A 13,200-nucleotide genomic window follows, 5' to 3' on the forward strand; every position below is an offset into this window, starting at 1 on the left:
CAATTCATCTTCATTTCTTGATCTTCTTTCACCTTCTCAATGAACATAATTTGTTTCTTAAAATGATCAAGTTTTACGAACTCTTGATTCATCACGGAAATAGCCTTAGACTCTATTGTGATTAATACCTTAAAATTGTTAAGGCAGTGGGTACAGAATAGGCTTTGAGGCGTGATGAATCACTATCTTTAAGATATTAATTGCCTTCACTAAATTACTGCAATGTTATGGTAATATACCTCTAGGATACAATAAAACCTGAAATCTGCAAATAGCAATTCTTAAAGATTTCCCTTAAGAACTCTTTATACGAATCGAATTTAGAGAGACTAAAAGAAAAGAAGAAGAAGTAGAAGTAGTATATATCTTGATTGAAAAACTTATCCATATTTATAAAGAATGAAAAGTCATGACACCTTTACTAGATAGACACATATGTCTATCTCCAATATATATAATTGTTTGTGCAATAGACATGTCTGTTTATTAACAGACGCCTATACAAATAGTTGTGATTTTTTGTATAAAATAGATATGTCTGTTTATTAACAAACACCTATATAAACAGTTGTAACTGTTTGTATAGAATAGATATGCCTGTTTATTAACAGACAGCTATACAAACAGTTATGACTGTTTGTATAAAATTGACATGACTGTTTGTATAGAATTGACATGTCTGTTTATTAATAGACATATTTACTTGTTTATAAACACATCTATTTGCAATTTATTTAGGCAAATTATAATAAAATAATTATTTTATTTCACACATATACGTGCCAAGTACCATAATAGAATAATATATATTGAATTATATATATATATATATATAATTCTATACATATTTTACTCTTGTTATTCCTTCACTTTTTTATATTTTAACAATATAAAAATTATTTCTCTCTATACTGTCTAACATACAAGCTATTTATAACATTATGTAATTAAGCTGTCATAACTCGATTCATGATCTAATGGTTTTTAAAATATTCTAGCTTAGCAAATCGCTGGAGACCCTTACTGTTTATAGCGATGAGAATCAAAACTTAAAATTGCAATGAGTTTAACAATAATGGATGCTTGAATAGTTTTAAAATTTGCAATATACTACACAGAATTTAATTTATAATATGTTTTGATAGAAAAAATTTCAAATAGAAGGATTTATACATTTTTGTTTCATAAATAGTTAGAATGAAAATTAATAATTTTTTTTTTTAGTTTGATTTGATACATATTACTAATTTAACATATTTAATATATTTATGTTTAATTAACAATAGCGCAAGTGCTAAAAATCAAAAGAGGGTTGAGTAATGTGATTTGCTAATCATGTATATGTTTTGTAATGAAATCATAACATCTCTAGTAATGGGTTTCATTATTCAGGCGTAGATATGGTTTCAGTATTCATAATTTTGGAATTCGGATTAGCTCGATTAATTCAATTGAAAAATTCAGAAATTAGGCCTACAGTTACGTTTTCAAATAAGCAAAATTACTTCGGTTTGCCCACCATGACAAAATTTGCTTGTCTTTAGCCCTTTGCTCTATTGCAATAGAAAAGGTTGACGAAATTAGCAAGTTGAAAGTAAAGAACAAAAAAACGATTATAATGTGGGACCATGAATAATACCGGCACCCCACCACCAGCCATGGTGACAAGTCCTTTGGCTTGTAATGGCTGGCCTTGTCTTTAACCATGGCTACTTTCAATCATCTTTATGCAAAGAGACAATGGGATGTGATGTGGTAGGCGGCATTTGTGCCTGAGTAACAAAGACAAAACCATTTTGTTTTAGTATTAGTTTGTGTTAGAATTAATGCAATCGTAGGATGTATTGCATAGGGGTATGTCTTAGGCTGATTGAGATGCAACTCAAACTCTTTCATCTTCTATTCTTCTCCTTTTGTACTTTTCGAAAATGCCAATTTCTGCAAAGATTCTCTTCATTTCCATGTTCACACCATCATCCATCAATCTTTCCTTGATTTTGTAGGTTAATATATACGTATTTAAGGATTTATTTTATTTAAATTTAATTTATTATAAATTTAAAATATAAAATATATATATATAATCATTATATATACAATGAATAAATTATAATAATTAATTATAATAAATTTACGTGAAATTTATCATAATTATTAATTATTATAAAATTATTATAAATATATTAATTTTATTGTATAATTTTTTATATAATGAATCACCTATTTAAATATAATTATAAAAATTAAAATTTTAATATTATGGAATACAATTTTCTAAAAATGGATGCTACTATTAGTCTTCTCCGCTTGACATTATCGATTCCAATTTTAAATTTTTACCTCGAAAATTAACACAAAAGTTAGATTTAGAGAAAAAAAAAAGTTATAATGAAAGAGGAAAAAAAAAAATTTGAAAAGTGAATAGAGGTAGGATGTTGATTATGGTTGATGTAATTATTTAGCTATTGAAGATTATATTAGTTCATTAATTAATTCAAATCCATAAAAGACAAATCAAGAAAGTCAAAAAATTTCAGTTCATCTTTACGTTAAAAACAAAAGCAAGGGAACGACACCATTTGGAAACCCACTGTGGTGCCCAAATTAAAATATACTATTACTAAGTTTAATAAATAGACATATAATTTTGTGGATCAAATATATTCAATCAATTAGGCCTCACCATAGCAAAGAATGTGTAGAATTTAGGCATTGGTATGGTCTAGTTTTGGATCAAAAATAGAATCATATCAGTAATTTTAGTTTTAGGGGTTGGAGACTTAAGATCAAATTGAAGCATTTCTATCGAATTTAATTTTAGTTTGATTTTAGTTTGATTTAATTTAGTTCATTTGATTTTATTTACTTTAATCAATTTTATGGTAAAAGAATTTTATTTTGTAATATTAAAAAATATGTATTTTGATTTAAAAATAAAATAAATTTTTAAAATTAAATCGGTCTAATTTTAATTCGATTTAAAATAATTTAAATCAAATATAAAATTAATTTATCAATTTCAATCTAAATCAGGCAAGGTAATTTAAAAAATATATAATTTTTGTGGTTGTCGCAATAGCCCTTCCACACACACATATTTATTTATTTATTTATTTTCTAGACCAACTTATATATATGCTTTGAGCAGGGTTATGTAACAAAATATTTTTCTTTTATAATTTTAATTATAACGGTGAAAATTTTTAGTATTATGACCACTTCAAATCATTAAAAGATAGAAAATAAATCAATTAAATTTAATTTAATTTAATTTAATAGGTAGATTACTCAAAATTGACATATGAAATTTCTCCTTCTCTATATATATATATTTATATTTTTTTTTTTGGAATCTACAATTCATTACATGGGAAGAGTCTTAATTATTTGGTTCCCATAATTTTCATTCTTAGAAAATTAATAAAAAAATAAATAAATCAAGATAGATTCTTAACAAGCACTTATTCAAATTTTGTAGTCTTTCATTTGGAGTGCTCGCATACTTCCAAGAACATACCTCTTGCTTCACTGTTACCTGCTCCCCCTCCAAAATTGATTCCACTATAAGTCTCAAAGCATCGCCAAAATCTTTAGAAGAAGCCTCTCCAAAAATAGCATAAGCCTAGATGAGTTCCTTGAAACCTTTGTTAAAGCCAGACGTGACCTTATCCCTTGCATTATCACCTTCCCCTGCTCATGATCATGAAATCCTAAAGCCTGAAGAAAGAGGTATTCGTCTCATTCAACTCCTCCTAAAAGGTGCTAAACATGCTTCCTCCGGCAACTTTCATCGGGCTGACGCATGTCTCTCAGAGATATCGGAGCTCTCATCAATGTCTGGTGACTCCATGCAGCGACTAGCTGCCCAATTTGCCTCTGCCCTAGCCACCCGCCTTGTTAAGCGTTGGCCGGGCCTATACAAGGCCCTAAACCATCATCAAAAGCCTAGAATAGACGTAGACCAAGCCAAGACTCTCTTTGCAAGAGCATTTCCTTTCCTTTGTTTTGCCTATATGGTTATAACTCGAACCTTAGTTCAAGCCATGGCAAATGAGCATGTAATTCACATTGTAGATTTGAGCTCTGGTGACCCAAAATTGTGGGTTCCTTTCCTCCATAGCTTAGCTCACTTGCCAAATGGGCCTCCACATTTGAAGATCACTTGTCTAAATAGCAACAGAGCTATTCTGGATAAGTTGGGCCAAAGCCTAGTAAAAGAAGCTGAAACCTTAGACATGCCCTTTCAATTTAATCCTCTGAGCATAGGCTTGAGAGAACTATCAGGTGACATGCTTAAGGTAAGATCAGGAGAGGCATTAGCTTTCGTATCCATATTAAATCTTCATGTATTATTAGCAGAAGATGATCAAGTAGATGCACATTTTGGAGGTGCCAAATTTAATGGTATTAAAAGTTGTAAACCATTGAGTGATCTCTTAACATTGATTAGATCGATGTCACCTAAATTATTATTTTTGGTAGAACAAGAAGCAAATCATAATTTAGATCGATTAGTTGATCGATTCATTGAGGGATTACATTATTATAGTGCAGTGTTTGATTCAATTGATGCCACTTCAGGGAATTTGGGTGGTGAAGGAAGGATGATTTTGGAGGAAATGTTTGGGAGAGAGATCGAAAATATTGTAGCATGTGAAGGATTGGAAAGATTTGAAAGACATGAGAGGTATGGAAGATGGGCAATTAGGTTAGGACAAGGAGGGTTTAAGCCAATCCGGTTGTGGTATAATTTTAATGAGGATACCAAACAAATGGTTGATGGGTTTGGTAAGGGTTACAAGATTGCCAGTGAGAAAACAAGTTTGATGATTTGTTGGCATGAACGTCCCCTTTATGCTGTGACTGCATGGACATGCTAGTTGATTAGCTATGTGTATTTTTATATTTATTTTTTTAATTTTACTAATAATGGAAATTATATATGATTTGTAAAAATGTAAATGTGGGTCCAAAGAAATAGACAATTTTTCTTTTGTATATGTCTCATCAATTTCCTAATTCAATTAAATCCTAATTCAATTAAATGCTAACTTAATTTGTACATATTGTCCTGTAACACCCCTATTTGCATAGCCTGATATATTTTATTGTTCCGGTGATCGGTGTCGATCCAGACAATGAAGCGGATTAGAACCATATCTAAGACACCTAAATAAGCCTTGAATGAAATAAATAGAGACTACCTAATAGGTAAGTATAAATAAGGAAAACAAAACATAAGAAGTTAAATGAGCCGGGAGTCACAGCGATTGGTGACCTTCCTGGGAAGTGACTACGAAGGCCATCGCAATCTGAATTCTGAACCGGAAAATGTGACGCCGCAGTTCTTAGGACTATTACGAACCTAGTGAAAAAGAGAAAATCATGAAAAAGAATTGTTAAATAGGTCAAAAAATTAGGTCAGGGATCCGGAAGAAATATTGAATTACTTACAAACCGGATCAGACCGGCGAGGAGCAATTTGGTCAATTCATCCACCTAATTGTCCAATAAATCAGAGAAACGAAAATTTCGGAATTAAGAATTTAATTAAAGAACTAATAAAAAAATAAAAGAAAAAGAAAAAGAATTGAAAATATGATTTATTACATCATACCTATGACATCACATATGGTGTCAAAAGTGATAATTATTTTCCCACAAATTTTGACTAAGTCAAATTAAATTAATTATACATAAAATAACCAAAAAAGAAAAAAAAAATTCATTTCTTGTCTTCTCCCCATTTTTGGGCGGCTTGCTCCTCTCCCCTCTCCTCCACGTGCAACCTCCATTAAAGCTTGAATACAAGCTTGATTTTCTACTCAATTAAACCTAAATCCCTTAAAACTTTCCATTAAAACTTGTTATCCCAGCTTAAAAAGGAGATTGAAGAAGAAAGCAAAGAGGAAAGTGAAGAAAATTTGGTGATTGAAATTCAAGGTTCAGGTTAGTAGTTTGAATTGGAACTTCTTTGTTTAACACTTATGTTTTTAGTTCAAGTAACTTAGATTTTAACTTAAAATTCAAGGAAAACTATTTGGGGGACCAAAGAGGATTTTCGGCCAGCCTATAAGGGTATTGGAATTTTATGATTTTGATGAAATTGAAGTATTAGTTAAGTTGAATTGAGTTTATAGAGGTTGAGTATAAACTTTAATTGCACTAAATTACACAATTGTGTAATTAGGGTTCTAGAGCATTTTGAAAATTTGGAAAAATTTTGGGAAAATGGTCAATTAATGCAATTAACCTTAATTGAGGTGAAAAATGGTCAATTAGGACCATTTGTGATGTGTTTGAATTAGTAGAATGAGATTGCAATTCAGATTGGTTAGGACCTTATTCTGGCAGCTTGACCTAGGTCTCTTTCAGGGACCAAAACTGAAAATTTACCAACCCAATTGGTGTGAGGCCAATTGCTAATGAAAATAAACACATAATGACACATTTTTCATTTAGAAACCATGCTCATAAAATGACCATAACATAGTGAACAATTAGGTCAAACCCGAGTGTAGTGCACTACCACTGTACCAAAATGACCAAATGAACAGTATTTATTCATTTGGCTATAACTTGGGCTGTATAGGTCCAAATGACCTGATTTTTATGGCATTAGAAAGGTATAACAGAGAACTACAACTTTCATGAAGAATACCAACCCAAATTCTACCCATAACCCAATCATTTTTCTATCTAAAGTTAGTGGTCTAAAACTGCCAGAACCAAAGTAGGTGCTCAGAAATCTGGGTTAGACCAATCCGGCCAGCCATGTTCAAATGGCTATATCTTGGGCTACAAAACTCCAAATGAAGTGATTCAAAAGGGAATTAAAGCTAAGATAGTAAGGAACAAGTTTTATGAAAAACACTTTATAAAATTCTAACAGTAACTTGACCAATGAAATAGTGTAAAACAGGACACCAAATTTGAAAATTTGCAATTGGGCCTAGGAGACCTAAAATTTGAAGAAACAATCAAAACCAACAAATTAGGCACCTAAAATGTGGTATGTGGGTGTAATTAGATTTTCAATACCTATTAAGCATAAGAAAGTCAATATTTTGACTTGAGTAGTACCATGAATAGTAACCCCGAAATGAAAATTTTCAAGAGAGTTAATTTACACATATTAGGACTAAAATTGAGTATACATGAATTTCATTATTGGATTTATTATGAGATAAGATACTGAAACACTGTAAATTATGTGTTTCAGCTGAAAAAGATCCGGAAGGGATAAGGGACTAAGTCAAAGCCTAGAGGCGACTCATATCAGGTCTATGCACAGTAATTTTTGTTTAAATATATGATTCTTGAAAATTTGATTTTGAGTTAATTATGAATTGTGTTGCTATTTATGATTGTGAATATGACTTTGGAAATTGATGAGATTTCTCACAAATTATTTGAATAAATTATTTTGAATTGATTTTGTGTTCACGCTTAGCATGATAGTACCACATTATTCCTCCTCCATTTATGGGGTTGAGATCGTTTATTTTCCTCCATTTTTGGCTTACCAGTTGAGGTCGAGATCGGATGAGTACTCATTAGCTAGATAGCTACCTTCCTCATTGATTTCGATTAGTGAGGTTGTACATTACTTTGTCGTGGTGTACAACACATCATTGATCGAAAATTTTGTGTCATGGCTTAAGTTGTGTATAAATTGACAACATTATGTTTATTAAATTGTTTGATCAAAACTGTGCTATAATGAGTTTTGAAAAATTGTGAAATGTGATTGCAAGATTTTTAAATTGTAAATTGCTCATAAATGTTTTATATTATGCATTTCACATATTATTGTGCACCACTGAATATTTTTATACTCAGCGATAGCTCCTTTTGCTATCGCAGATAGAGGCAAGAAAAAAGCAGTAGAGTGAGCTGCTGATTGTGGGGACTACCCAAAGACTTTTGTACTGGTATTTGATTATACCCTTATAATTTCTTGATGTAAATAATTTTGTAGTCATAAGTACTTTTGTAACTAAGCAGTTGTATAGTTAATATGTAATACTATTGTCTTTTGAATTTTTATGTATGTAAATCTAACTACAAATGTAAATTTCTTATTTTGAATGCATTGTGCATAGCTTAATTTGAACTATTTGAGATAAAATTTTATTTTGAATTGTGGAGAAGGATGAGAATTGTGTTAATTTGAGTTTTGGGGGTTGAATTGGTGAAGTGTATTATTATTGGGAGTGTTATTCTACAGGTAAAATTTTTGATTTTTCTCAATTACTGCTAGCACTCTGTCAAAATTTTTTCAGAATTTGCGAAAAAATAAAATGGACAACAATTTTAACTAGCTTTTAATTTTCAATTAATTATTTTTAGTTCCTACCAAAAATGCTCACCACTTCCAAAAAGTAAGAAAATGGTTTCAAAATCTCTTGTAGTACACTTAATGAGTTATCGATAGGTGAAGTTCGGTAGTTCATTAAGTATTCTACGGGATCATGTTATGCCTTACAAAGGAGTAAGGTGTGACATATTTTAATGGTGTCAGAGCATGGTTTTGAAATGAATTTTGATTATGCATGTGCATATTTCCTTTGATAAGTACAATTGCTCAAGTGTCCTAAATTGATACTTATGACATATTTACATCATGAATATGCACTAATGGAGGTTAACCTCCTTGTGTTTGATCTCAGGAAGTATAAATTTCTAAAAATGGAATGGAAGAGGGAGATCATTTCGTAGAGCAATATGTTGAGATTGAGGCCAAAGGGGAAGCCTCAGCACTCCAGAACGTGAGTGGGTCAGCCACTCTAGCTCCTCCTCAAGCACCGCAGTTCCCTGCTCAGTTTGCACAGCAGATGGCTATGTTATTTCAACAAATGGTGGGAAATGTGTCACCACAAGCTCAGATGCAAGCACCTGCAGTACAACCGCACCCCCCGGCTCGGCAATATGAAAAATTAATGAAATTTGGGGCTACTGAGTTCAAGGGCACCGTGGATCCATTAGAAGCAGAACAGTGGTTAGAACGAATGGAAAGGGTATTCAGAAAGCTACAATGTGCCGAGGAATTAAAATTTGAATACTCAATATCTCTTCTGTAAGGGGATGCGTATGAATGGTGGAAGACTATCCCCCACAGCCTGGTTGAGCCACCTGTTCTTACATGGGCAGATTTCTTGAGGGAGTTCAGATAGAAATGGGTCCCCGATACCTATGTTGATATGAAAGTGCAAGAATTTTTGAATCTAAAGCAAGGGGACAAGACCATAGCAGAATATGAGCAGGACTTCTCAATGCTAAGCCACTATGCTGAAAGTTTGGTCTCCACCCCCAGAGACAGATGCAAGAGGTTTGAGGCCAGGTTAAGGCCTACATTGAGAATGCAAGTAGTGGATTTTCAACACCAGAATTTTTATGAGTTGATATCACAAGCCTTGGAATGTGAGAGGATAGAAATGGAAGGGTCAGTGAAGAATAATACCCAAGAGAAAGAGAAAACCGAGAAAGCTATTGGCCAACCTACTGAGAGTAGTTCTGGGATGTGGAAACAATCTAGGGGATCCGGCTCCCGCAGATCTGGTAGAGGCAGATTCTCTGGCCAAAGACCACCCCGGTCTAGTCAGCAGACTCAGCAGGCATCTCGGGAAGCATTATCAGTTCGGCTGTGTGAGACTTGTGGTAGAACACACAGTGGGGTGTGTTTCAAGGCCACCAGTGTATGTTTTAATTGTAGAGGGATCGGATATTTTGCCAAGGATTGTACTAGTCCACGTTGATCTGGACTTTCTGCCACATCTGAGGGATCATCCTAAGCCTCTACTCTAAGAGGGTCGCAGCCATCTGGTAGAGGTTGAGGTAGAGGTAGAGGCAGAGGTAGGGGTAGCACCCCAGAAAGTCAAAGTATTGTTAACCAACCAAAATCCAGTGGCGCACTAGCCAGAGTGTACACAATGCGTCAGAGGGAGGAGGCTGAAACATCAGATATAGTAGCTGGTATTTTCTCAATCATTGACTAAGACGTATATGTGCTATTTGATCCTGGCTCCACACATTCGTATGTAAGTGCTAGTGTGATTTATTTTACTGTTATTCCGTGTGTAAGAATAGACTATGAAGTGCTAGTAACTAGTCTATTAGGCCAAGAGGTCAGGGTAAATAGAATATATAGGGATTGTCATTTGGAGATCCAAGGACACACTTTTCTGTCCGACCTTATTGAAATACCCTTCAGAGATTTTGACATCATCTTGGGCATTGATTGGTTAGCCAGGCATCATGCTATGATTGACTGTAGACTGAAGACAGTCACTTTTGATTTCCCTCAGTATGGTGATGTAGTAATACACAGGGAGAGGCAGTTATTGCCATCAAACATCATTTCAGCTGCACTGGCCAGAAAGATGATAAGAAAAGGGTGTGAAGCATACTTGGCACATGTGATGGACACCCGAGTGGGGAGTCCAGCGTTAAGGGACACCCCTACTATATGTGATTATCCGGACGTGTTTCCAGATGAGTTGCCAGGATTGCCTCCGAAGAGAGAGGTGCAGTTTGAGATTGATGTCATGCCTGGTGTGGACCCAATCTCCATAACACCATACAGAATGGCACCAGCAGAACTGAAGGAATTGAAAGTACAGTTGCAAGAGTTGCTGGATAAGGGCTTTATCCGCCCTAATGTGTCCACTTGGGGAGCGCTAGTGCTATTTGTCAAGAAGAAAGATGGCACTCTCCGCTTATGTATTGACTATTGGCAGTTAAATAAGGTGACAATAAAGAATAGCTATCCATTACCCCTCATTGATGACTTGTTTGATCAGTTGAGGGGTGCAGCTGTATTCTCCAAAATTGACTTGAGATCGGATTATTATCAGTTGAAAGTACAAAAGAAAAGTATCCCTAAAACTGCCTTTAGAACTCGATATGGCCATTATGAGTTCCTGGTCATGCCATTCGGGTTAACAAATGCTCCAGCTGCTTTTATGGATCTGATGAACACTATCTTCAGACCATACGTCGACCAGTTTATTATGGTATTTATTAATGATATATTGGTCTACTCGAGGACTACAGAGGAGTATGATAGACATCTGTGCTTTGTATTACAGACCTTAAGGGAGAAACAGCTATACCCCAAATTGTCAAAGTGTTAATTTTAACTGAAGGAAATATCCTTCTTAGGGCATATAGTATTGGCAGAAGGCATCAAAGTAGATCCAAGTAAAATAGAAGCTATCCTTAATTGGAAGCCACCAAGAAATGTCACAGAGATTCGTAGTTTTCTAGGTCTAGCTGGATACTACCTCCGTTTTGTAAAAGGGTTCTCCATGTTGGCATCTTCATTGTCTAAGCTACTATGAAAAGATGTAAAATTTCAGTGGACGGATAAATGCCAACAGAGTTTTGATGCATTGAAGAAATGTTTGACTGAGGCTCCAGTTCTGACTTTACCTACCCCGGGTAAAGAATACACAGTATATAGCGATGCTTCTCACAATGGGTTAGGCTGTGTACTGATGCAAGATCGGAATGTCATTGCATATGCATCATGCCAACTGAAACCGCATGAGAGGAATTATCCGACACATGACTTGGAGCTAGCAGATATTGTGTTCGCTCTTAAGATCTGGAGACATTATTTGTATGGCGAGAAGTGCTATGTCTACACAGATCATAAGAGTTTGAAGTATCTGGGCACTCAGAAAGAGTTGAATTTAAGACAGAGGAGATGGTTAGAGTTGATAAAGGACTATGATTGTCTGATAGACTATCAGCCAAAGAAGGCAAATGTTGTGGCTGACGCCTTAAGTCGTAAGACTATGGCAAGTCTGCAGGTTTCTCCTTTATTTATGGTACATGAGTTGAGAGCATTGTATGCCAGCTTAAAGATTAATGATGAGGGGCAGACAGCAGTTGCATGGCATGTACAGCTAGTGTTGATTGACCATATCAGAATGGCTGCTCAGAATGATTAGAAATATCAGAAGTTATTAGAAGAAGTCCGACAGGGCAAGAAACCTTAGTTTTTAGTGAGAGATGACGGCCTATTGCTACACCAGGGTAGAATGTGCGTTCCTAATGATGTAGATTTGAGACAGATCATTATGAATGAAGCACATGAGTCTCCTTTTGCTATGCACCCTGGTGGCACTAGAATGTACATAGGACTGAAAGAGCATTACTAGTGGATGGGTATGAAAAGAGATGTAGTTGAATTTGTATCCAAATGCCTAACTTGTCAACAAGTAAAGGCAGAGCATCAAGTACCAACTGGTTTGTTACATCCACTACCAGTACTGAAATAGAAATGGGAGAGAATAATTATGGATTTTGTGATGGGACTTCCGAGGACATAGAATAGTCATGATGCAGTATGGGTTATAGTTGACAGACTGACTAAGTCTGCTCACTTTCTACCTGTCCGGATGGACTACAGTTTAGAAAGATTGGCCAAGTTATACATTGATGAGATAGTAAGACTGCATGGAGTACCAGTATCCATTGTATCTGACAGAGATCCTAGGTTCACTTCTAGATTCTGGGGTAGTCTTCAGAGAGCCCTAGGAACTAGATTGAACTTCAGCATAGCATTTTACCCATAGACAGATGGCCAGTCTGAAAGGGAAATTCAGATCTTAGAGGACATGCTACGGGCTTGTGTGATTGAGTTTGAGGGCAGTTGGGACACACGCTTGCCTCTGATTAAGTTTGCTTATAACAACAGCTACCAATTAAGCATTGGGATGCCTCCATATGAAGCTCTATGTGGCAGAAAGTGCAGAACTCCCTTGTGTTGGGATGAAGTGGGCGAACGAAAGATGATTAACCCAGAAATTGTTCAGCAACTAGAGGAAAAAATTAGATTGATCAGAGATCGACTCAAGGCTACATCAGATCGTTAGAAGTCCTACATAAATCTGAAGAGAAGGGATTTTGAATATGCAGTGGGTGAGAAAGTATTCCTCAAGGTTTATCCTTAGAAGAAAATTATGAAATTTGGCAGAAAGGGAAAACTGAGTCCTCGTTTCATTGGGTCATATGAGGTTCTGGAGAGAGTGGGTCCTTTGGCATACCGTTTGGCACTACCTCTAGAGTTGGAGAAGATACATAACGTCTTCTATGTGTCTATGTTGAGGAGGTACAGATCTAACCCATCTCGTGTGTTATTAGTGAAAGAAATTGAAGTAAATCCAAACCTCACATATAAGGAAGAACCCA

At 34.8% G+C, this 13,200-nt stretch overlaps 1 protein-coding gene across 1 annotated transcript; it reads left to right on the top strand.

The window, feature by feature from the left end:
* The first annotated feature begins 3,516 nt into the window (after positions 1 to 3,516).
* On the top strand, positions 3,517 to 4,983 carry LOC110672369 (scarecrow-like protein 3). Its single transcript, XM_021835132.2, has one exon. It carries the CDS (start codon positions 3,627 to 3,629, stop codon positions 4,878 to 4,880), a length of 1,254 nt encoding a protein of 417 aa, XP_021690824.2. The 5' UTR covers positions 3,517 to 3,626; the 3' UTR covers positions 4,881 to 4,983.
* Positions 4,984 to 13,200: the final 8,217 nt, after the last annotated feature.

Source organism: Hevea brasiliensis, chromosome 16 (assembly GCF_030052815.1).
Source record: "Hevea brasiliensis isolate MT/VB/25A 57/8 chromosome 16, ASM3005281v1, whole genome shotgun sequence".
NCBI lineage: Eukaryota > Viridiplantae > Streptophyta > Magnoliopsida > Malpighiales > Euphorbiaceae > Hevea > Hevea brasiliensis.